At 54.5% G+C, this 25,338-nt stretch overlaps 1 protein-coding gene across 1 annotated transcript; it reads left to right on the top strand.

The window, feature by feature from the left end:
- The first annotated feature begins 6,167 nt into the window (after nt 1-6,167).
- On the top strand, nt 6,168-23,619 carry Fam78a (family with sequence similarity 78 member A). Its single transcript, XM_052182146.1, has 2 exons — nt 6,168-7,292; nt 20,710-23,619. The coding sequence occupies exons 1-2, from the start codon at nt 6,970-6,972 to the stop codon at nt 21,236-21,238; spliced, it is 852 nt and encodes a 283-aa protein (XP_052038106.1). The 5' UTR covers nt 6,168-6,969; the 3' UTR covers nt 21,239-23,619.
- Nucleotides 23,620-25,338: the final 1,719 nt, after the last annotated feature.

Below are 25,338 nucleotides of genomic sequence, written 5' to 3'. Positions count from 1 at the left end.
GCTCTTCTGAGACACTGCTTCGCAGCTTTACTGTTTACTCTGGAAGGGAGGGGCCTAGTGAATCTGGTCTGTTTCAGGGACTTCCTGAATCGATTTTGAGTTGGTTACCTGCCAGCTTAAGGGACTTCCTAGACTGATGGAAGGCTTCAAAACTTGGAGGAGACTGTTGCACAGCCCAGCCCCTGACCATGTGACTACGCTACTTCTCTTCCTCTCAAGAGCAGGAGTTTCTGGCAGCTGGAACAGTTTGCTGTCTTGAATGTTTGGGAGAAACGCAGTGCTGCTATTCACAAGCAGTTAGCATCAGCATGCTCTGAGTACTTGTTTGTATGGCTCTGGCCTTGGGATTTCACCTGCTCCAGCCATCTGGACCTGCACAGACATGCACTCTGACCCAGTCACATCAAGAAGAAAATCAAAGCTCAGAAGTAAAGGAACTCACCACCCAGGCTCCTGAGTGAGCCAGCCAGTAAGGTGCCCTGGGATTCAAATCTCTCCCTGTTGTCTGACATTCATTCTTCAGGTTTTATTTGTTTGCTTATTAAAATGAATTCCTAACACCCTGTGTACTACTTACTCCTTAATGTTCTCCTAGCAAAGCGGCAGTCCCTGGGTGCCGCTATTGTCGCCTGTTCACACGCGCTAGGCAGGCTCTGGCACCCACTAGGCACCCAGGGAACACTGAACGGAAGACTTGAGTTCAGAGCCTGACTCTTAAGAAATTGCACACCTGGCCATCACAGCACAAAGGCCACCAGGAGGCTGCTCTCGAAGTGATGACCACAGAAGAGAGAAGGAGGTGGGCCACAGTCTGGAGAGGCGACCGACCGCTTCCCGGCCAGTAGCACCCCCTCCCGCCCCCAGCACCGCGGGCGGGAAGCAACTTTCATCACCGCCTCCATGGCTGGCGCGCGCCAGGATCACTTTCCCGGTTCACATTTCTAAGGCTGCAGCTGGGTTATTTTGGTCGGGAAACCTGATCCTTCGCTAGGTTTATTTTAGCACCTTGGAGAACTCTCAGTGCCGCACCGGATCCGAGGCCGCGCCCAGCCTGCTGTCGCCCCCCTCTGTCTTCCCCCAGAGGATCCGCACCATGGGCACCGCTCACCTTGGGCTGGGGCCAGAGCAGGTCCCTTAGCCGCGGCTCCGCACACGCAGGGTGGCGTCAGCCGGGCGCTGGAGGCCCGATCCCAGGGTCCGGGGAGACCGGGCACACTGAGAGGAATCAGCTGCCAGAAAGCTCTAGCCTTACAGACCGAGCGCGCTGGGCACATGAATGCGGGCGCACCTGGCACCAGGCCAGCAGTGACCTCCACTCAGCCTCTGCCCACCAGCCATCCCCACAGTCACACAGGACACAGCCCACGCAAACACACGCACACTCTCCCATACACACTCTCCTCCATCATCACAACCATACTTATAGCTGTACTATATGACACCAGTCCGCAGACAAACACACAGGGCCACAACAGCCAGAACAAACGCAGACACACTGTTCTCACATTGTCATGCACTGTCACTCACACACCACCACCACACATTAAAACACACAGGCACAGTAGTGTGGGCCCTGCCCCCAGCTCACTCCCTGGAGCCTTGGTGTGTCTTCCATTCCATTCCCAGCTTAGTATTGAACTGCGCATCAAGACAACTGACCCGCCCACTTCCTGATTGATGAGATTGATTCTTGTAACCACTGTGAGCATCAATTCATACCTATTCATTATTTGTGCTAATTCATGCCTTCGTTCATCGGTCCTGGAATTGTCCCCCATCCTCGTGCCCCATGGGGATTATGTCCTGCTGACTGTCTGAGGAGGATCGAGTGTCCAGCCAAGATGTGTTCAGTGATCGGTGGCAAAAGATGGAGAGGCGGGCGGGAAGGTCCCAAGCCAATGCTGCCCTGGGAGAACGTGGTTTGGAGCATTTGGCCAAGAGAGTGTACACTCCTGGGTTCACAGCCAGATCAGATAGTGGATTTTGTACATCTGTCCCTGCCTTCCTGCTGTCCCCTATGCCTGCCCACTGTCCCTCAGTGGAGGGCCATGCTATCACTGAGCTGGGGACAGGGGTCTTGGGGTCTAGTAGCAGAGCCTTCTCCGAATGACTTCTCTGTGGTCCCAGGTCTAGCCTTTGGGTCCATCCAGCCCTGTGCCTTTCCTTTTGCTACAAACCCCTCCAACAGACTGGCCAGGGATTTTGGCTCCACCCACCTGTCCTTCAGTGACCATTCCAAACCTCCTCATTGGCTTTCTGTCTGGTTCTAAACAGTTAGGGCAAGAACTCTGCTTCCCAGGGCAACAGAATCCCTTATTTCTTTCCATAGTTGGAGGATTTCCTCTCTAAAATGCCTTTCTGGAGACATGAGGACCTTGTCTTTGGAGGTAGTGAGCTCTTGGCAAATCTGTGATCCTAAATGCAGGTTTGTTTCCAATACTCAGTGAGCCTTGTGACTACTTGTGGTAGCCACTGAACACGAGGTCCCTACACCTCAGGGACTGGCGGTGAGAGGGCTCACTCCATCCAGGCACTCCAGGTTCAACTATCGCCCTTCCACCCCCATCCCCCACACCAGGCACCTGTGTTATCTATGTAGTGAGATGACAAGGCCTAGCTTAGGGGTTATCGCCAAGACTATGAAAATAATTTGTGCGGAAGCCCTGCCTCATAGTCTGCTCAGTAGGGAGATGATGTTCTGGGGCCATGTCATGGGCCTCTGAGGCCTCCTTGTTCAGGGCTGCTTGCTATTTCTGTTTCTGACTTGTATGGCTTTGGGTATTCATGATCCAATGGTACCAGAGCTGTGCAATCCTGACAAGCAAAGAGGGGATTCGGACAGTGCGAGTCCATTGGTGCAGAATATTTCTTTAGCAGATGTCCCTCTTCTCTGCTCCATAGACAGTGGCATCTTGTTTTTGTTTTTGTTTTTTTGTTTGTTTTTTGAGACAGGGTTTCTCTGTGTAGCCCTGGCTGTCCTGGAACTCACTCTGTAGACCAGGCTGGCCTCAACCTCAGAAATCTGCCTGCCTCTGCCTCCCGAGTGCTGGGATTAAAGGTGTGCACCACCACCTCCTGGCTAGACAGCGGCATCTTACTCTCATGGGCACATCCTGACCCTCCACATAGGCTGAGGCTGACACAGGGTTGTGTCCCACATTCCCAAACCTCCCAAGAATGTCATGCAAGCACAAGGGCTGTGTGGGGAGGTGGGAGAGGCAGCGAGGCCCAAGTGTGTGTGCAGGCACATCAGGAGCCGGGTCGGGTCACGACAAGTGAGCCAAGTCCATTCAGCCTGGCAACTCCTAACTCTAGGCCAGCCCTCTGCAGGTCAAGGTGAAGCCCTTCACAGGGGGCAGTGTGATGGGAGAGCCAGCGAAGGGAGGCTGCCTTCTGCTACACAAATTCTTACCTGTGGACCAGCCCTGGCAGTCAGTCCTAGATCAGAAGACTCAGTCTTGGCAGGCAGGAGTGTGGGCCTAGAGGGCAGTGTGAGTGGGACCGGGACCCAAATTTCATTCTCTAGGTCTCTAGTTTTCTGTTGACCACTTCCCCAGCCCAAAGCAAACGAAGATGCTGTTGGCGTTTCACACAGTGAATTGGTTCTGTAGCTCTCTGTCACCACCGCCAGCCCGTGGGCTGTGACCTGTGAAAGTACTATCACTTCCACGAGCTTCAAGGGAACCCCTCCCCAAGAAACCACCTCTGGGGGCTTCCGAGTCGTTGGGCAGTGTAGCCTGTGGCATCTTTTCCCTAAGAAATACTGGACTACACATAGGCACAGGGAGCAGCCCGGAACGTACTGTCTTGTTTTTGAGAGAACATCCGAGTTTTCATGGAAGCACCTTGGCTACTGGGCTCTGACAGGTTCCAGGCATTTTGGGTGATGGAAAGTTAGCTGGGCATCCCTAGACATAATGGCGTCCTTCTGTATATATGGAGTAGCACGGTAATTATCTAATGGCAGGTCATAGGGTTTCCCAGAATAGGATGTAGTGTGGAACCTGGGACTCTGGGACTTCTCTGGCCAGGAAAGAGTGCGAACTTTACATGAAAGCCCTTAGGGGACCATATGCTGCTGTGGTTTTACACCAGGCAGACCAGGGTATGCTGGTCACTTGAAAGGTGGATGGGAAATGGACATTGCCCCACTAGTTAGGACCATGGGACAGTGACAATGGTCAGGCTGAGAATGTGTCTGGGGAAGGACAGCAGCCACCTTAACTGGCCATTTCCTGCTGTGGCTTCCTCACAGAGAGACCCTCCCTCCCAACGTTTCAGAAATGAGCCCTCCAGCTTCTGCCCTCCTGGTGCTCAGTGGACTCCAGCTTTGGGACCAACTGCAGGTCTCCACCCTGTGCCTACTGAGTCCAGCCCTGGAAGTCAGAGTTAAGGGGCTGTGGTGGGGCGTGCCCTTAGTATGACTGGCAGGTTTTCTGATGTCACAAACTGTCCTTTATCTAGAAGGTAAAGGCACGGCAGGGGTGGAGCTAAGGCTGGAGGCTACTTAGGTTCTGGCTCTCTTACTCCTTTTGACCCCCAGATGGTCTCAGCAGGGACATCTGCCAGATTGGTATGGTGGGCAGGCCTTTTCAATCTACTGTCTGGGTATTTTTTTTTTTTTTTCCTCTGTGAGACTTACATAAAGAACTTTCCAACTCATTGTCTGATGATTGTGAATTTCTTACACACTTGGGACCAACTATTTGACAACCCTCCCAGCAGGCTGAAGATACAAAAGTTCAACACAGGGTTGGGGTTGGGGGACACCCAACTTGGGGGACTCCTAAGTCTTGGAGCTTCCCAAAATCTCCACACTTTCCACCGACTACGAACCTCGGCAGCTAGGATTTCCGGGGCAGTGCCCCACGTGTCCTGAACTGGAAAGCAGCTGGCATCCAGAAGCCAAAGGGCAATAGGAACACCCCCCAACCCCAGGACCCAAGAAAGACACAGAACTACACTACCCAGAATTCCTAGGGTTAGAAAAAAAGGAAATGTCGTTTAAGCAAGAAGAGGCTCAACTCCCCCAGCAGCTGCAGAGAGGTGGGAGAGAGAGGGAGGGAGGGATAACTAGAGGGGAGAGTGTGCTGAGTGCCAGACCTAGGGTGGAGAGCCGGGAGGTGCTGGAGGAGGAGGCGGCGCCTGCCCGCCTGCCCGCCTGCCCGCCTGCCCGCCGCCGCTTGCGGACTTGCATCCAGCCGGGCGCACCGGCGAGCGCCGGTCCTGCGTGCGCCGGTGCGCGTTGTCGCACGGCTGCGGACGAACACAGGGGCCAGGCCGGCGCAGGGGCCGAGTTTTCTGCAAAGTTTGACCTGGTTGTCTTTCCGATGCTGCAGCAGAGCGAGGCGGCGCGGGGCGCGCCAGGCAGCTGCAGCGCGGCGGCGGGGAAGAGCGGTGACAGCACGCTCATAATGATCATAAAATAGGGAGACGCTCGGGGTGGGGGCGAGAGAGCCCCGAGCCTCAGCCCTCCGCCCCCGACCATTCCCACAGCATCCCGGAGCCAGGAGGGGATTGGGGATCCGAGGCGCCCACGCCATCCCCATACCCTAGTAGACAAGAGCCAGGAGACACTGCCCAGGGGAGGGGGCGCCCCAGAACGTGCGTGCAGAGAGACTAGGGGAGACCAGAGGGCGGTGACCCAGGCACCTGGAGCGGCCTTAGGGGCAGGTGAGTTCGTGACGCCCCCTGGGTGGGGACCTGACTGCTAAAGTTCTCCTGCGGAGGCGTGCGCCTCGGACGCGCTGGGCTCAGCTGCGGCTCAAGATTGGTTAGGGGAAACGGAGGCACGCGGAGGGGCGAGGGGCAACAAGCCCTCTTGGTGTCGAGCCACCTCTGCAGGCGAAGGGCAGAATGCCTTAAAGTACCGTCCTGGGGATGGCATTGCGGCCCCGAGGACCGAGACACTGGAGCGAGAAGGGGCGTTCCACGCTGATGGCGTGGTGCTGAAGCGCAGTATCCGAGCCGGGAGGTCTTAGTGACCCACGGCGGTGGCAGTCTGGCCGACCCCTCACCCCGCCCCCGGGCTGGATGGGTGTCAGCAGAGATGTCACGGGAGGCGATTATTCGCTGGTGCGCGCAGTCGTGCGGCCGCCACTGACGGGGCGGGCGGAGGGGGGCGCCACCTCCGGGGAGACCGCCCAGAGCTGCGCCGTCAGCTCGGCAGCCCGCGCCCGGCGCACACGCATCGCCGCGCCCTCGAGTCCCCCCCGCAGTAAAGTTCGGCTCAACTTTGACGCCCCGTGCCTTCCACCTCTCTGCAGGTCCTCGGCGGCCGAGGCGAAGCAGGCGGCGGCGGACACCCGAGAGCAGCCTCGGAGCTCTGCGCGGCAGTCGGCGGCTACAGCGACAGTGGCAAAGGGGCGCGCGAGTGGGCGCCGGAGGGGACCCGGCGAGCACCGAGCCCGGAGCTCCCCTCTTGGAACCGCGGGTGGGTGCCGGCCTCACAGGACGCGGGTCCTCCGCCGCTTGAACGGGAGCTCACGCTGCAATTGATTGGGCCCCGCCGGGCGGGCGCGTGTGTCCCAGGGAGCCGGTGCGGAAGGCAGAAGGGCAGGAAGTCGGCGTTCTGCAGCGAGGGTGGCGCGACCGCGCGGGGACCGAGCCTTCCTTATTTATGTGCCTGCCAGAGCCCTTCTGCTTCCTCCGAAGACTTCAGGGAGAGTGTCCGAGCTGCCATCCCCAAGTGTGAGGACGCAGCGCTGGATGTCAGAACAACATGCTTATCCATTAAACTCCAAACTTTTCTTTTTTTAAACCCAAAGAATATCGGTGGCTTTTGCCCACTGCTAGAAGAGGGAGCCCAGGGCTCTTGAGATGCAGCAGAATCCGTATTTATAACAGGGCCCGTTAGTGCTATGCAAGGCCCCTCCACTCCTTAAGTCCTCTAGCCTATGGGTCTCGGTTTTTGAGTTTTGAGATTAGATTGCGCGCTCGGCACTGGGTCCTGCAACCTCCATCCTTTCAATGCCCTGTTATTTTTGGGACTGCTGGCCTTCCCTGGAGATTAGAGCGGTCCTGTGTGCCATGGGCTGTATTCAGAGCATCGGAGGCAAAGCCAGAGTCTTCCGGGAAGGGATTACCGTGATTGATGTGAAAGCCTCCATCGACCCCATCCCCACCAGCATCGACGAGTCCTCCAGCGTGGTACTGCGCTACCGGACACCCCACTTCCGGGCCTCAGCCCAAGTGGTCATGCCGCCCATCCCCAAGAAGGAGACCTGGATTGTTGGTTGGATTCAGGCGTGCAGCCATATGGAGTTTTACAACCAGTACGGGGAGCAGGGCATGTGAGTACTCTTGGGGACAGGCTGGGGTGTGGGGAGCTTGAAGGCTGGGTGAGGCTAGCACAGGGCTTGGGGGTGGGGTCTTTAGGTAGGGGTGGAACTGTCGCCAGACCTTGGGTCAAGCAGTTCTAGGGAGCCTTTACTTGTTGATTAGGGTCCTAGCTCAGCTAGATCTGCCCTGCCATTGTCCCTGGTCCCCAGAGTTGCTCTGTTCTTCCTAGCAAGATGCTGAGAGAACAGGAACCTGTGCCCCTTTGGTAAAACAAGGCCATCTGGGGTCACCAGAGAAGTCTTCACCGACCCTCAGGCTCAGGCCTCCATGAGCCCATGAGGCAGATGGGAGTGGTTAGAAGCCTCCGAAACACCTTCCAGACTTCTTTGCACAGGACTTTGCTGTGGGTCCTGACCTTGTGTCTGGGGTGTGTATGGAGGTTCAGATGCACAGAACAGCTTTGCCACTGTTGGTAGTGGTGGCTGGTGGCGGTGTGTGTTTGAAGGGGACTTCAGAAACCCAGTTCACTTCGCAGTGTGCGGCTTTGTCTCCCAATGGAGGTCAAGGGTCAGCACCCAGCGTCCCTCCAGTGGGGCCGTGCCGACCAGCTAGAGGTTTGGTCTCTTAGAATGAGATAGATCTCCATGGGACCCTGGAGCCCTGGGGTCTTGCTCTGTATGCTCTTGGCCCCAAAGAAGGTCATCCTCCATGTGGAAATCATGCTCATGGGGACAGTGGTGAAAGCAGCTGCCGAGACCCAGTGGTTGGTGGGCGTGGGGACACAGTCCCTGGCTTGACCCCTGTGGTGGCTCACGGACACTGTCTCGCAGTCTTTGGTGTCCACTCTATGTGGCCTCACTTCTCAGCTTTGCAGGTGGGAAAGAGAGGGGTCTGGTAGAGAGTTGGAGCTGAGAGTAGTCACAAGCCAACAAATGTGTCGTCTCCATTCAGCGACGACGCTTAAACTCTGCAGGAAACAGGAAGATAGGATAAGGCTTAAAACTAGGTTGTCACCCTAAAACCTAAAACCACTGGGCCACACAGGGTCATCGGGCCCCCAGCAGCCCCGCCCCTCCTTTTAAGCCCTTCCTCTTCTAAGCCTGGATACACAGCTATCCCCAGATGGGTGGCAAGACTCAGGTATTCAGGGAGGTCCTTCACAAGCAGCCCTCAGCCGGATTCTTCTCACACTTCCCAGCTTTGCAAAGCATCCAGACAGTTGAGAAACACAGGCTTTCCTCGGGGTGAACTTGACGTCTTTGAGCTGTCCCCAGGGTATCAAGAGCCTGGAGTGACATCGCTCCACTATTACCCACCTGGGTTCCTAGTCAGATGAATCTTGTGCACCTTAGACTCTCGCCAGGGTGTGACCCTAGGAAGTGTCTTAGCCACTCTGAGCGAGCCTCAGTTGACTCATCTGCAAAGTGGGCCTAAGCAAAATTCCTTCTGCATAGTTTACTGAGGAGATTACTCGGGCAACTTTTGCCTCCACAGCCAGCATTAGGCCAAGTTCACGTGAGTCCTGCAAGCAGGTGGTTGCCAACATTGATGTGATTTTGGTTTCAGGTCTATCAGTCGGAAGTTAGTGATGGTATTTATGAAGCTGACGCTCTTTCCTGAAACCACTGAATTAGAAAAGACAGCCAGATACTCCGTGAAATGTGTAGCCTCCCCAGCCCGGGTCCTACACTCTTAACTTTTAAAACATCAAAAATAGCATCATGTAGGGATGGTGAAGTGGTCAAGGTCATTTTCTTTGCTCTCTGTCAACACCTGATTCTGCTTACTCTTAGGGTACCCTGGCTCTGCTGTCCCAGGTCAGGCAGGGCCAGCTGCATTGCAGGAACAGGGGCAGGTGACCAATCCTTTGGAGGAAATGCAGTCTGAAGCTTGCACTTGCTGAGTGGTACTGTCCCTGTGACCCACTGTAGCTGTCTTACCCTCCCTTTCCATGGAGACACTCAGCTTCTGCAGGAAGCCTGGACTCCGCCCTTCTGGCCACAAACAGAAACATTTAGATGGGGTTGATAAAAAAACCTTCCAGGTTGGGCATGATGGCGCAGACCTTTAATCCCAGCACTCTTGCAGGCAGAGGCAGGCCGATCTCTCTGACTGGAAGGCCAGCCTGGTCTACATAGTGAGTAGGCCAGCCAGGGTTTCATCACGAGACCTTGGCTCCCAGAACAGAACAAAAACTACACCTTCCTGTCTGAACTTCTTAAGTCCAAATGAGTGGGTACTTGTCCCTCTCCTAGCCTGTGCCCTGGCAGGTACTTCTTGTTGGTGGCTGGGGGTGGGGCATTGCAGAACAGGCTCTACCTCCCCCATCTTGTGACAACCACAAATGTCCCCAAAGAGGGATGTGAAATTACTGTCAGACTCAACCCAGATTGTTTGGGTCTCTGAAATGAACTCTAGGCCCCAGGCGTCCGTGACCCGAGGAGGGGACAGCCAGGTGGCCTAGGCCGCATTAGGGACTTATATTCTTTACAAATGGGCTTATACTGAAAATATTAATTCTGACTACTTAGCTGAAATCCATAATACCACCGCCCCCACCCCACCCACCCCCGCATTATCCTTGCTTGAAATTAATCCGAAAGCGAGGAGGACTTTGTCGGATGGCATTCTGGACTTGAAATTATTTGTAGTGGAACACTGCATTTCAAAAGCCACTGCCTCAGTCACAGCCCGACTGTGCAGGGGGTGTGCTGGAAGATGGCGTCTCTCTTGTGCCCGCATGAGAGCGAGAGCGTTCTATATGGCGTTGGGTCCAACCCACAGTACATTCAATGCCAACCCCCTCCAAACTGTCAGAGACACCTGCCTCCTCAGCTGTCCCCCGCAATTCCTCAACTGCCACCTGTCAGCTGGGATAGAGCCTTCTAAGTGACAAGTTGCAGTTTCTTGCCTGTGTGGGAGACACAGTGCAAGTTGTCCCTGGTTTGCCCTGCTTCTTTGGAGCTCTCCCGGAACCCGGCCCAAGGCCACGGTCAGGAGCAGTGCAGGTCAGGATGATGTGGAGGGGATGGGAGCAGAGCAGTTCAGACCTCGTAGTTCCCCTCTGTGAAAGGGGGTGTTCCCCTCCCACCTCCCTGTTTGCTTGGCTCTGTGGGCTGAGCAAGGTGGAGGGGCTTGGCACAGAGCCAGCACCCTGCACCCCTCCCTGCTCCGTCTCCCCAGATACCACGATTACAAATCCTGGGTATCGGTGTTGGGTTATTCTATACTGTGTGACCAAATATTGTTACTCCGTGTTCTCTCTGGGTACCTTTCCATAGCAGGACAGCCTTGGCCCCTGAGGCCTTGTGGCTTTTCCTGACCCACACGTGTGCTGTCATGGCTTGGATAGACTTGTGTGGAAATCTTGGAACTCTGGTTGTCTTTCTCCCTGCTATCTCTGGGGTGCATCCCAGGACCTCAGAGGCCCTAATTTGGGGATAGTAATGCAGACTATAAATCCCAAAGCCGCTTGCCCAAGGATGTTTGCTCAACACCTGAGATCTGGGGGATGGCCCCAGGAGGAATGTCCCTGCTGGCCTCTTCCCGGAGCCAGGGCCTGAGGCCTCACAGAACAATTGAAGACTATACTTCCTGTCTTGGGGCGGAAGGCGGCTTCCCCCATCTGCCTGGCAATGGCGGAGGCCAGGGCGGGGTGAGGGGGAGAGGGAAGTCCTTGTTTCCTAGCTTCAGGGTGGGAGGGAAGTGGTGGGGGTGGCCCAGCCTGGGAGAACTCCCCCTTGGGCTAGCTGTGACCAAGTGGTGGCTCCAGCTTGAAGCTACCTTCGGAGAGAGGGGTGCAAGTGGCCTGGGGATGTACAGACAGACGCCCAGCTGCCCGGGTATCAGGGAAATGTTTAGAAAATGCTAGAAGCCTCTGCTGCAGATCAGGCCCCGCGGGAAGGAGAAAGCTGCAGGGCCTGTTGTTTCCGGAGTAGAGTCAAGGCAGCTGCAACCCCACCATCCATTATCCAGTAAGCCTGGCTGTCTGGCTGTCTCTGTACCCTTCTGTCCAGGGTGTGTGATTTTAGGGTCTGACTTCCAGAATGCTCTGCCCTAGTCTGGGCCTGGCTTCTAGAGACACCACAGGTAACTAATGATCAAGTTAAGTGACATACCGAGGAAGAAAGGTAGTGAGATCGGCTCCTAGGACTGTGGTAGGAGCAGGGAGTTGTGGAGAGCCCAGACATCTTGCGATTGGGAAAGAGAATTAAGATCTGCCCACTGTGCAGGGTCCTGCTGGTACGAACAGTCAGGTTTCCATGGAGCAATAGTGTCACACTGGAATGAGAGCCTAGGGCCCTGCTCAGTGGCAGAGGTCCTGCCTTGCGTGGGAGAGGTCTTGGGTCCCATCCCTAGCACCGCGAAAGCTGATAAGGCGAGCATCGGAGAGGGAAAAGGGTTATGGCGAAGGAAACATAAGCATAGGGACACGTCCTGTGTGTGCACGCAGAACCGTCTGGAAGGATGTTTACTGAAGTGTATGTAATGCTGTGAGCGACCTCCATGGGAAGGAGGGCAGAGGGCATAACTTGGTTTTTACTTTATTAATTGTCTTTTTCAAGACAGGGATTCTCTGTGTAGCCCTGGCTGTCCTGGAACTCTCTCTAAAGACCAGGCTAGCCTCAAACTCAGAGATCCCTCCTCTGCCTTTGCTTCCTGGGTGCTGGGATTAAAGGAGTGCACCACAACCACCGACTTTATCAATGTCTTAATGTCTTTTTTTAAAAGGAGAACATCTTTTATTACTAGCAACTAATAAAAACTTTAAAGGAAGAATAGTTTATTCCATAACCTTTGGGAGGGCATTGGGCTGGGCAGTTCTGACAGTAGGATAGGGCCTTGACGCCAAAATTAAGCAGCCACTGGTCTGAGTCCTTCCTCCTTGGGTCAGGCCAAGGCTGGGACTGGAGTCTGAGGAGACACGGGCTGGAGGAAGATTCCAGAAGTTGGGAAGAGACAGTGTGCACTCCTTGTATGAGCTGTGGGCAGGTGCTGGGTGCCGTGAAGGCAGGAGGTGATAAGCTATGAAGAACTCAGTCCTGAGGCACTGTACAGCTCAGGGAGCTTCCGGGCACGTGTCCTGTAACACAGTACAGCTCTCCCACAGCGTGTGCCATAACATCCCAGAGACATTTCACCAGACTGCTCGGCTGTTCAGTAGGCGAGCAGGTGAGCTAACCCCTTACTTCCCAAGCTGTCTCGGTGAATATAGGACCCGGGTTGTCAGGACAGCCACAAGTGCTGGGCAGATCCAGCCCAGAGCCTCAGCCTCTGCCTCAACTGTGTCCTTAAAATGTCAGGTATCATGAGGGGGTGATGGGGGCGGTGGTGGCATCATATAGGCTCAAAACTAATTTCATTTTAAATGAACTAAAATAAAATCTATTATTATTGTGCATGCGTGGTGTGTCTGTGCATGTGCATGCGTGGTGTGTCTGTGCATGGTGCATGCCACTACACCTGTAGGGAGTGGATGCTTTGGTCCTGCCACCTCTTAGTGGGTTCTAAGTATTGAACTCAGGTCATCAGGCCCGAATGACCAGTGCCTTTAACCACTGAGCCATCTTGCAGTCCCCTAATTTCATATTAAAGCAAGATAATGAACACAAACAGAAAGCATATAGAGAGATAGCTTTGTTCCTGGTATGACCAGCCTGCCCTTGAAGAAGTGTGTCTTGGAGATGATTTATTTCTTTGCTTAAAAAAATAGTATTCTTTTAAGACTATATCTTACTATATAGGTCCTGGAACTTACTGTAGACCAGGCTGGCCTTGAACTCAGAGATCGTCTGCCTCTGCCTCCTGAATACTGGGATCAAAAGTGTGCACCACTACCACCAGGCATTCCAGTTACATTATTGGGGGAGGAGGAGGTTCAAGACAGGGTTTCTCTGTGTAGCCCTAGCTTTCCTGGAACTCACTCTGTAGACCGGACTAATCAGACTCAGAAATCCGCCTGCCTCTGCCTCCCAAGTGCTGTGATTAAAGGCGTGCGCCACCATGGCCCGACTCTCCAGTTACATTTTTTAAGTGAATAATTTTAAAAGAAAACATTAAATGAATAGAGAATAAGGGAGACACTCAGACAAGAGCACAGTGAGGACAATCTCTGCGGCTTCGGGCGCTTGGCCCTGTGACCGACCTTTGTCCCCTGACTGTACAGCCCAGCACTGAGGAGGTGTGACTTACGGGCTCTGGACTCTGAGAGTGAACAGGAGAGAAATGGGCCCAAGGGGCCGTGTGGGCTGAGGATAAAGCCAGGCCTCCACAGACAACTGCTCATCTGCATATGTGAGAAAACTCTAGAACATTTGATAGGGCTTTTTTTAGTTTAGTTTAGGGTCATGGAAGTGGCGGGTTGTATTTGTCCCCAAGATCTTGAAGGGTCTGTGCTGGGCAAGCTTCTGGCTGCTGAATCCTGAAGTCCCTGAATTAGTGTGATGCTCTTCTGCAGTGTGGTAGCCCTCCATGGTCACCTCCATCCCCAACGGCAGGTCTTCCTGAACCCCCTTCACCCACCCTCAGTCAGGCATGCTGATCAGAGAGCCTCTCTCTGTGTGTGCACATGCGTTTTTTTGTAAGCACACAGAGGTATATGCATGTATGTCTATGTGCACATGCATTTGTACATGTGTATGTGAATGTTTATATGTGTCTGACACGTGTGGACATATGTGAATTTGCATGCACATATGTATACACTGATAGATGTGTCTGGGTGTACATGAACGTGTGAGGCTATCTTTATACTGTGGTCACAATGAGTTCTAAAAGCACCTGTTCCACCTGCAGCTCTGCAGGGTGAACTCCTGGGAGTCAGTGTCCCATCGTGCTGCTGAGGGCCAGGTTACAAGTTTTGTGGGACCCAAGTATAAATCAAGCACTGACTGTGATGAGCCGTGAATACGTGGGAAAGTTCAAGGCAGATGTGGCTCTGTCCTCTTGGCCTTTGTGGTTTGTCTGGGGAAAGGCTGCCCACAAACAGTCGTTTGATTGCCCTGGAGTATGCGCCAGGAGACAGTTACAACACCCTAATGGTACTGAACCCTGGCCAAGGGCACCTGGCTTGTGTGAAAAGCCTGGGGCTGTGGCCAGAGCTCAACAGCTGCCTCTTCCCCCATCAGAGCAGGAGCAGGACAGTAAGATGGGTGGGAGGGGCAGGGCCTAGGCAGGGGTGGGGGAGGGGACAGAATTAGCAGGGCAGTGGCTTTCCTTCTGCACAGGTTGTTAAGCCCTGACCTCCCTTGACAGGCTTAACAGGAACAGAACAGTGAGACCAAATTTGTCTTTTTTTAAAAACCTGAGGGACTTCTGAGAGAAGAGGTTAGACTCTGGGAGACCAGGCAGGGCAGTGGATTCTCTGCCAGAGAGCTGGAGTTGGGTGGTACTGAGTGCCCAGGGCACAGCTCTGGTCCTCCCTTTCCTGGCTCTGAGGCAGATCCTCTGCAGACACGGTGAGTTGGTGCCTGTGCCGTTTGCTGCAGGATTAGGGATGGTGAAATGATCTGGATCGTCTCAGACGTGATGCTAGGGGCTCTGAGAGCAGGCTGACGTCCAGGTTCAAGTCTGGGCTTGCCTGCCACTCTGACATCTCACACCCCAGAGGACAAGGACAGGAGCATGGCAGGTGGCCTGGGAAGCAGGTGACTTGTGTACATCTGCACAGTCGTGCCTGAGAAGGTCCCCGCAGCTGTCACCACATCCAAGTTCTTAGTGTTGGAATATCCCTGAGTTTTCGTTCTTCACAAGGTCTCAAGGTCTGGGCGGCTTGGGTTTTATTTTGTTTTCTTTGTTAGAGGGTTTCATCAAGTCAAGGCAGCCTCTGGCTTTCTGACCTTGAAGGCTTGGTCCTCTGCCTTCCTGAGAGACCGGACTTCAGGCCCTAGGATCTCATCCTACGCAGGTCACAAAGGCTGAGTGTCAAGGATAAGGTCTTAGTTTGCCCTTCCAGAGCAGAGTGCACCATACAGAGGTGGCCTTGTAGTGATGATCTTGTCACTTGTAGGAATGTGTACAGCATGAAAGCCCTTTAATGCCAGGAACACTTGGGAAGCAGAGCTCTGAGTTCGAGGCCAGCCTGGTCTATAGGGCAAGTTCCAGGACAGCCAGGGCTATACTGAGAAACCCTGTCTGGAAAAGCCAAAATCCAAAACAAGACAAAACAAAACAAGACAGAGTTCAAGGCCAGCTTACACGCTATAGAGAGTTTATAGCCATCTTGGCATATATGGCACTCTGTCTTTCTTATTTTATGGTGTGGCCTGCCCTTTGACCTCTAGATCCTAAAGAGTGCTAGCTTAACAGAAATGGTTTTGTGAGACAGGGTTTTTCTGTGTAGCTCTGGCTGTCCTGCAACTTGCTCTGTTGACCAGGCTGGCTTCCAACTCCCCAAGATCTGCCTCTGCCTCTGCCCCTGCCCCTGCCCCTCTGCCCCTCTGCCCCTCTGCCCCTCTGCCCCTGCCCCTCTGCCCCCCTGCCCCTCTGCCCCCCTGCCCCTCTGCCCCCCTGCCCCTCTGCCCCCTGCCCCTCTGCCCTCTGCCCCCCCTGCCCCCTGCCTCTCTGCCCTCTGCCCCCCTGCCCCCCTGCCCCTCTGCCCCCCTGCCCCTCTGCCCCCCTGCCCCTCTGCCCCCCTGCCCCTCTGCCCCCTGCCCCTCTGCCCCCCCTGCCCCTCTGCCCCTCTGCCCCCTGCCCCTCTGCCCCTCTGCCCCCCTGCCCCCTGCCCCCCTGCCCCCCTGCCCCTCTGCCCCTCTGCCCCCCTGCCCCTCTGCCCCCCTGCCCCTCTGCCCCCTGCCCCTCTGCCCCCCCTGCCCCCCTGCCCCTCTGCCCCTCTGCCCCTCTGCCCCTGCCCCTCTGCCCCCCCCTGCCCCCCCTGCCCCCCTGCCCCCCTGCCCCTCTGCCCCTCTGCCCCTCTGCCCCTCTGCCTCTGCCCCTGCCCCTGCCCCTGCCCCTCTGCCCCTCTGCCCCTCTGCCCCTGCCCCTCTGCCCCCCCTGCCCCCCCTGCCCCCCTGCCCCTCTGCCCCCCTGCCCCTCTGCCCCTCTCCCTCTGCCTCTGCCTCCCAAGTGCTGGGCTTAAAGGCATGTCCCACCAGGCCTTTTTTATTTATTTTTTTAAGTCTCTTCCTAATTTTGTTACCACAGCTGTGGCAGGTGGTATATATTAGCACATACATGTCTCTCTAGGAAAGCCTGGGGTGGGCGTGGATGCTATTGTTGTGGATGCTGATGAGAGAGGTGCAGATGTGACTGTCAGATGCCTGGGCCTCAGTTTCCATCCCAGTTGCTTTGTGTTTCTCACACTGTGTCCCTGACCAGTCCCCGGCCCTTCCCATCTCCCCAGCTAGGAAGCCGCAGGCTCCCTTGATGGTCCAGATCAAGACAATACAGCTGGCTCCGCTCTGCTTCTGAGTAACGTCTCTCGAGACTCTGCTGGCCGCCAGCTCATGGAGACTGTCACCTGGCTGTGACTGGCAGGGCTTGGTTGTTCAGGGGTCACAGAGCAAGGTAACACTAGTGCTGAGTACTCCACCTGGGCCACAGTGATTTGGAAGTTCAAAGGGGCCATGGTTTTGTCTTTTTGTTTTTTTTTTTGTTTTTTGTTTTTTTTTTTGTTTTATTTGCAAGGCAGCCTTTTACATTTATATATTTTTAGAGGTGCAGAGCACACACGGCCTCCATAAGCTTGTGAGGTCAGAGGTCAGTTTTTAGAAATAGCTTTTCTCCTTTTTCCATGTGGATCTCAGAGATGCAACTCTGCCCTTGGTTGTGCGGTAAGTGGTTTTAACCAATGAACCATCTGGTCAGCTCTTGTTTTCAAACGCCTTTCCACTGGGCATGGTAGCTCATGATGGAGGCTGAGGCAGGAGGATCTTCTTCAGGTTTAAGGCCAGCCTGGGCTACTGGAGTGATGGGGATAGAGTGAGATTTTTCTTTTTAAACATTTATTTTATGTATGTGAGTACACTGTCTCTGTCTTCAGACACACCAGAAGAGGGCATCAGATCCCATTACAGATAGCTGGGAGCCACCACGTGGTTGCTGGCCATTGAACTCAGGACCTCTAGTAGAGCAGTCAGTGCTCTTAACTGCTGAGCCATCTCTCCAGCCCAGAATGAGATCTTCTAACACCCTCCCCACCACAACCCGAATGCCAAAAGGAATAAAACCGTTCCTGCCCCAGATTAGGGATGTGTGGTTCAATGGTTGGAGCATGATGTAGCTTCGTCTAGGGCTCTGGGTTCCCCTTCTCAGCACAGCAAAGCAAACAGGGCACTGAAAAGACTTCCAAGGAGAGGACAGCAGCAAACACCTAAACCTAAAGCAAGGGCCTGAACCCAGTGGAGGGAGACGAAAGCAGAGTCAGAGCAGGACTGAGGGCCTTCTCTGGTCTGAATCCTGCTGGGGAATCAAGAACTCCATTCTGGGGTGCTGACCACTGCTGCAGAGGAGACACAGTTTCATTATGACTAGATCTGAACTGTCACACATGGCTTTACGAACTTAGCAATGAGAGGAACAGAAAGTTTAGCAGAGTCTGGGCCCTGGGGACAGGGCTCAGCTTGTAAAGTGCTTGCAGGCAGGCATGGGTATCAGAGTTTAGATCCCTGGGGCACAAGTGAGAGCTGGCTGGGCGTGAGGGCCTGCTGATAATTTCCAGTTTGTGAGGGACAGACTGGGAATTCCCAAAGCCAGCCGGACTAACATGGAGAGAACCCTGGCCACTCACACATGAGCTGCCCCACACAAACACGAACACACACCACACAAACCCCAACATGGAATCAGATATCCTGCTCCTGCCCATTCTCCTGTGGCGCTAGTGCTGCTGACACCCCAGCAGCCAGACCGAGCGCTGCATGATTGGGGTGCACAGTTCAGCCGTTAGGTACCCACACCATCCCTCTCTGGAACCCTTTGCCATTGCTAACTGAAACTCCGCCCATTCATCAGCATCCTTTTCTGCCCACAGCAGCCCTGGCTCCACTTCCTGTCTCAGGTGCTGACCCGCAGTAATTACCTTCTTGTGGTGGCTTCTTTCGTGTGGTACAGTGCCCCGGGCTCCGCCATGCCACAGTAGGTGGCAGGCTGTCTTTCCTTTCAAGGCCCCTCCGCTGGGTGTAGGATCTGTGTTTTCCATATCCATTCTGCCCCAGACTCAGCGCCTCTCTCCCTTAGTGATTCCCACCACAGACAGAAAAGCACTTTTGTTATTTTTGAGAGACGCCTCATGGAGTCCAGGCTAGTCCTGAATTTGCCATGTAGCTGAGGATGTCTTTGAACTCCCTATCTGCCTGCTTCCATCTCCCAGGGGCTGGGATTACAGGCAGATGCCTGGCTAGGAATGCTCTTTTAAAAGGAGTATGCGGGGCAGTGGTGGCGCATGCCTTTAATCCCAGCACTTGGGAGGCAGAGGTAGGCAGATTTCTGAGTTTGAGGCCAGCCTGGTCTACAGAGTGAGTTCCAGGACAGCCAGGGCTACACAGAGAAACCCTGTCTCGAAAAACCATAAATACATATGTAAATAAGTAAATAAAAAAGGGTGGGTGGGTGGTAGATGTATGGGTGGGTCAGTTGGGCTCATGGGCAGTAAACCCTATCCTTGGACACATCTGAGCAGGTGTTACCTCATTCCCTGCTGGGACCTGTTCCGCCTGGGGTTCTTCTGGGTGACAGTCCCTGGATCCATCATCTGAGGGACCCTGAAGCCTGGAGAGCATTTTCCAGTAGCCACAGGTGCTTGGGAACAGCAAGGTGTCTATGTGTCCCCGTGGTAACCTAGCTAGGCTGGTGCATCCTCTGCTGAGTTTCTGTACCAACCCTGGCGGTCTCTGCGGTAGGCCTTTGCTGTGCCTGTGCCTTGGATTGGCAAGTTTCTGGGTGGCTCCTGCAGTCTCCCTGGGATAAGTATGGAAGAGATAAGTATCTGAGAGTCCCAGGGTGGGGACGATCTTGCCTGGGCTCCTTCACCACTGAGGGAGCTGGGACTAAGGTCTGTGGGGACCCCATGTCCAAGCTAGACACCCACCACGGGCCCAGCAGGTAGACTGTGTCCCTTCTACCTGACACACTCAGCAGAACACAGGAGGGACAGATGGGGCAGGAGGAAGTTCTACTGAGCTGCACTCCCACCCCAGGCTGTATTCCTAGGCTGTGTGTCCAGGAGGGCCTCTGAGAGGCCACGGCCTCCACCCTGACTGAGATTGTGGAACTGTGTGACTTCCTATGGTTATTCCACTGGTGTTTGTGAAGGCCCAACTTTGCTACTGTTTGTCATTACTGTAGACTCATGGAGGAGTCCCTGTTAAGAGTTGGGCTTCCAGCCGGGCAGTGGTGGCGCACGCCTGTAATCCCAGCACTCTGGGAGGCAGAGGCAGGCGGATTTCTGAGTTCAAGGCCAGGCTGGTCTACAAAGTGAGTTCCAGGACAGCCAGAGCTATACAGAGAAACCCTGTCTCGAAAAAAAAGAAAAAAAGAAAAAAAAAAGAGTTGGGCTTCCCCAAGTCCCAACTGACACCCCATGGTTTAATGACTGTGGCTGTCACAGAGGGTGCTGGCCTTCAGTGGTGGTTTGGCCTGGGGAGGTACTCGGAGACTAGTGTGAGTCTTTTAAAAATTGTTATATATGCATATTTTAAAATGGTATATTTTGCCAGGCGGTGGTGACACACACCTGTAATCCCAGCACTCTGGGAGGCAGAGGCAGGTGGATTTCTGAGTTCGAGGCCAGCCTGGTGAGTTCCAGGACAGCCAGAGCTAGACAGAGAAACCCTGTCTCGAAAAAACCAAATCCAAAAAACAGAAACCAAAAAAAAAAAATTGGTATATTTTATGTATATGGGTATCTTGCCTGTGTGTACATCACAAGAAGAGAGAATCAGATCCCATGGGACTACAATTATAGACAGTTGTAAGCTACCATGTGGGGGCTGGGACTTGAACTCAGGACCTCTAAAAGAGCAGCAGTGCTCTTAACCACTGAGCTATGTCTCTAGCCCTCCAAAAATATTTTTATAATGTGTGTGTGTGTGTGTGTGTGCACGCGCGCGCGCACACGCGTATGCGCGTACATATGAGTTCAGGTGCCCACATAGGTCAGAAGAGACCACCAGATCTCCCAGGACTGGAGCTAAAGGTGTTTGTGAGCTGCTGATGTGGGAATTGGACTTGGGTCCTCTATGAGAGCAGTAGGTGGACCACTGAGCCGTCTATCTCTCCAGCCCAACACTGGGTTATTGAAGCGGGTTGTGACTGGACCATCTTACCTGGTATTGAATGTCCCATTTAGTGTCTGCTCTGTCCCATATCAGCCCCATGGGAAAAGAGGGCAGAGTACCTCCTGTCCCCAGGGTCCAGGACAGTACCTGACCCATCACAAGAATGCTCTTACTGGTGACTGAGCCTCTCACCTGGCCTTCTTTGCCCCCCTAGGTCTAGCTGGGAGCTCCCCGATCTTCAGGAGGGAAAGATCGAGGCCATCAGTGACTCTGACGGGGTGAATTACCCCTGGTACGGCAATACCACGGAGACCTGCACAATTGTGGGGCCCACCAAGAGAGACTCCAAGTTCATCATCAGCATGAACGATAACTTTTACCCCAGCGTCACGTGGGCCGTGCCCGTCAGCGAGAGCAACGTGGCCAAACTGACCAACATCTACCGGGACCAGAGCTTCACCACGTGGCTGGTGGCTACCAACACCTCCACCAACGACATGATCATCCTGCAGACCCTGCACTGGCGGATGCAACTCAGCATCGAGGTGAATCCCAACCGGCCCCTGGGCCAGCGCGCCAGGCTGCGGGAGCCCATTGCTCAGGACCAACCTAAAATCCTAAGCAAGAATGAGCCCATCCCGCCCAGCGCCCTGGTCAAGCCCAATGCCAACGATGCTCAGGTCCTCATGTGGAGGCCCAAGTACGGGCAGCCACTGGTGGTGATCCCACCCAAGCACCGGTAACAGCCAGGCTGCTGCGAGGTGAGACTCAACGTAACAATATTACTACTCAGAAGGAAACCCAGATGCCCTGTCCGGTCATTCAGAAAAATACAACCATTCTACCTTCTCTGGGGGCGGATCTCACTGTGCTAATACCGGCTGACCCCCTGTCTCTTCCACGTGCTTCCCTGCAGGGAGGGGGGCCCACCCACCCCAACCCCAGGGCTCCTCTCCTCCCCTCACAACCTCAGTGTTCATTGCAGCCGATTCTCTGAAACACCGCTTTTTATTTTTATTTTCCCCTCTTTGTGGATTCAAAGGCAGGGGAGGAGGCTGATTGTCAGGGGACCCAGCCTGCCCTTCCTGCCTGCCCTCTGCCTGCCCTCTGCCATGCGGCCTTATGTAGACTTGCTTTGCCAAACTTTTGCCTTAAGCTGAATTTAAAGGAGAGAAAGAAATGGAAAGGTCACGGATCTGTGCCCTACAGGACTTGTCCCCCTCCTGTCAGAGCTGGGAAGAGCGGAGGCCCACCTGGGCCCCGTCCCTCCTCCTGGGGGTCTGGGTGAGGGACAAGAGTGGGATCTCAGGTCTAAAACCAGCTGTTTTATTCTGTTGTTTGAGAGGAATCAAAACCACAGACTCTGCCTAGAACTTCTATTCCACCCCAGTAGAATCCCTCCCCAGTACCCGGGTGCCAGGGGTGCGCACTAAGCAGGGCATAGAGCCTTGATCCCCCCTCTCCTCAGTAGCCTTAACTTGCCTGGTGGAGGTATTCTGGGAGAAGAAATGGGGAGTTCCCAAAGTGTTGGGTTGGGGCTAGGGAACTTTTTCACCTCTGCTGTCTCTAGCACCCGGCCCTAGGAATGTGTCTTTTCCTCTTCCCTTCACCTTGGTCCCAAACACCTGGCAGGGTTGGGGTGGTGGCATTGCCACTGAGTCTGGACAGTCCCAGCTGTCTGAAGGCAAAGAAGGTGTTCCCCTTCCTCCTGGCCAGCACCGTCACACTTGAATCTGGGGTCCCAGCACCCAGGGGTGCCCATACGCTAGCATACTGTAAAGAAGTCACACCTGGGCTTCTGGGTCATTCTCAGGGGAAGCAGCTCCCAGACTCTCTGGGGTGGGCTGCAGAGAGGCTCTAAACACCAGCTGGAGGGTGCCTGGGCCCTTCCCCTCCCCTCCCCAACATAGGTGCTCAGGGGTGGGGGGTGGGGGGTGGGGGTGGAGGTCTGGGGAGCAGTCGGCTGACTCACTTGGGAGGTAGCAGGCCATTGTGACACTGGCTTGCCACATGGTAGACAGTCTTGGCATCTACCTTCTGGAGCCATAGAACTTGTCCTTGAGTGATGCCAAGGTTTCTAGAAATGTCTGTTTTGAGCTGCTTGAGGGACACTCCTGTGAGTGTGCTAACAGCTGCGTCCCTGGATTCGAACCAATCATAAGCACAGAAAACTGTTATCACAAGAAAGAGAATGTTTTTGCTGCTGCTGAGCCATTTGTGGGGGGCCTTGGAAACAATGTGGTGTTTCGTGTGCAGCTAGATCCTAGCTCTGATTCTACGCTTGGGATGCTTGTCCTTCTGGGGTACTTAATGTCTGGTCATTCTCAGCCACTAGGGCTAGGGCCTGCAGTCACCTGGAGCACACCGAGCAGGGCGTGCCCATGGCACGGTTGCTGGAAGCCACTTGTCAGGGCTGGACCTTCCTGGAGCCTTCCTTTTCTCTGTGTGGAGGCTGTGGCCTTAGCTGGGAGAGCTGTGATGTCTCAGCCCCACACTAGATCAGGGCTGGCTGCTGACCCGAAAGGCCTTCTCTGGGTTCAGGACTTCCTTGCCCTGAAGGAAAGAGACAGCCCTGGGGAGGGTGGGAGGCGATTCCTCATCCTGGGCTGAGTGCTCTCTAAGGGTTTTGTGGGGCTAAGGGCTGGGAATCACAGTAGGGGTGGCCTGAACTGCTCTGGACATGGGGACCCCCAAACCCACATTTCTTGAGCTCCTTCCCCACTGCATGCCTGGCTTTGCCCACCTGGCTTCCCTGGCCCCCTTTCCTCTCTACCCTCCTGCCTGGCAGAAGACAGGGCTAGGGAGGACCCCGGAGAGGCTGTGTGGGTCTGGGCGAGAACACCCAGCTTCTCTTGGGCGTGTCCCTTCAGTCCATTGCCTCGTGTTGTCGACAGACCCAGGCTTTCCTCTACCGCTGCCCTTCACACCCGTGCCCACCCAGGCGTGGGCACTCACTGTTTCTAGCAATAAGCACCAACTGTCCTCGGTTGTGGACAGTACTGTGAACGCGAACCCATGCGTGCACTTACCAGCAGGCGCGAGACTCTTGAAGACAATGTCGAATAAACCTTTTTTTAAGATTAAAATAAAAGCTATAAAGAGAAATAAAATTAATTTTAAAGCACCCTTGGCTCTGGTGGTGGTTATGTGGGGCCGCAGGCTCACTGTGGCTGGCCAGGCTGAAGGCATTTGGGAAGACGCTGTGTGGCTGTGTTTCCTGTGCTAAGTGCCTGAAGACAGGGACTCTGGCCTGTCACCCGGGACACCTGCTCTTTCTCATAGTCCTGTCTCCGTTGGGACTGACACTGGGATTGTAGAAATACTCCTGACTAGTGTCCCGGAAAGACAGTAGACTTAAGGACAGCTTTTGCAGGAGCGTGTGTGTGTGTGTGTGTGTGTGTGTGTGTGTGTGTGTGTGTGTTAGTTACATGCCCATGCACTCCACAGAAACCAGAGGCCAATGTCTTCAAGGGCTCTCTATCTTATTTGTTGAGGGAGGGTCTCTTGATGAACCTGGAACTCACCGATAGGTCAGACTGGCGGCCCAGCAAGCCCAAGTGACCCAGTGCTGGGGTCACGGGCTTACACGCGGTGCCTGGCTTTACCTGGTTTGGGGAACCTGTTCCAATCCTTCTCTGTGTGCAGCAGGCACTAGGCTGACTAGCCCCATCTTTTGGAACGTTTGTGTGGAAAGTTGGGGGACCCATAGTTGCTCAAGCGACTCTGTCCTGATGGTAGACTCCTGGCACAAGGTGACTTGTGTGAACTTGGATGAAACCCAGGCTTTCTTGGAAAGGGGCTCTTGGCCACTGCCCGCTGGCCAATGTGAGTGGAATTAATCAGGCTCTGATTCTAGAGTGACCATGCCATGATGGTCCGTGGGGCGTCCACATCTTATGGACAAGGAAGCAGGCTGGGAATGGGGGACGAAGACCTGGCAGACCTCGCGTCTTACAAGAGGTAGAGCCAAAATTCGACTCCTGGCCTGAGCCAGCCGCTGACACTGTGCATGCTTAGCCAGAGCAGAAGACTGTGGGTATACATTTGGGGCCAAATAATCATTGGTTTTACTAAGGAAGTCCTTAGCCTGCAGCATGACTTCCACCCAGGGTCTTCAGGCAGAAAAGGCCTTTTCCCCATCTCACTTGCAGAAGTCTGCTTACTTAGTTGTGTAAGGCCCATAGGCCCTTAGAAAAGCAGACTTTGAAGAAGCTTCTCCTGTGGGCTGTAGGCTTCCCCAGAGTGGGTGTGGCCTCACTGTAGGGCTGTGACAGACAGGAAGTCCCCAATTCACCACTGATCCAGGCTAGGTTTCTCTGGGTTCTTTACATTGCAATGTCAACAGTGCTCTCCCTGTGGCTTGAGACTGAGGCACAAAGCCAGAAGTTGCTTCTTGGGCCTCTCTGGTGCTCTCCACCCAGAGGGTCCCTGGGAGGTGCCTGTGATGGTTTTTTGATTGTGGATTGAGCATGTGTGCGAGGGTGCAAGGGTGCGAGGGTGCGAGGGACCGTGGTGGGTTCTTGTTTTGTGGTGTGCATGCGTGTATGTGTGTGTGTGTGTGTGTGTTCCCAAAAGAGTAGTCCGGTCAGCTCACACAAGCCGGAACCAGCAGCGTAGGTCTTGGGACAGCAGAGCAGCATACAGCTGCACCCAGTGAGTTATGGGGAGTGGAATGTGTAGGCGTCAAGTGGCTTCCAAGTGATATCTGACGGCTCAGTGAAAGAAAGCCCTCTGCGTGCTCTAGCTGATGGCAAGTTAAATCCAGAAGTCCAGGCTAGGCTGAGAGAGAGAGAGAGAGAGAGAGAGAGAGAGAGAGAGAGAGAGAGAGAGAGGAGAGAGAGAG

This window comes from Apodemus sylvaticus, chromosome 5, assembly GCF_947179515.1.
Source record: "Apodemus sylvaticus chromosome 5, mApoSyl1.1, whole genome shotgun sequence".
NCBI lineage: Eukaryota > Metazoa > Chordata > Mammalia > Rodentia > Muridae > Apodemus > Apodemus sylvaticus.
Note: the sequence above shows the minus strand (reverse complement) of the source record. Positions and strands in the feature narration are given on the sequence as shown.

Bases quoted from the DNA above. Each gene is read 5' to 3' on its own strand.
- Fam78a (XM_052182146.1), top strand. From the start codon at position 6,970: ATGCCCTGTTATTTTTGGGACTGCTGGCCTTCCCTGGAGATTAGAGCG. The intron at 7,293-20,709 runs GTGAGTACTCTT...TTGCCCCCCTAG, and splicing joins CAGTACGGGGAGCAGGGCAT to GTCTAGCTGGGAGCTCCCCG.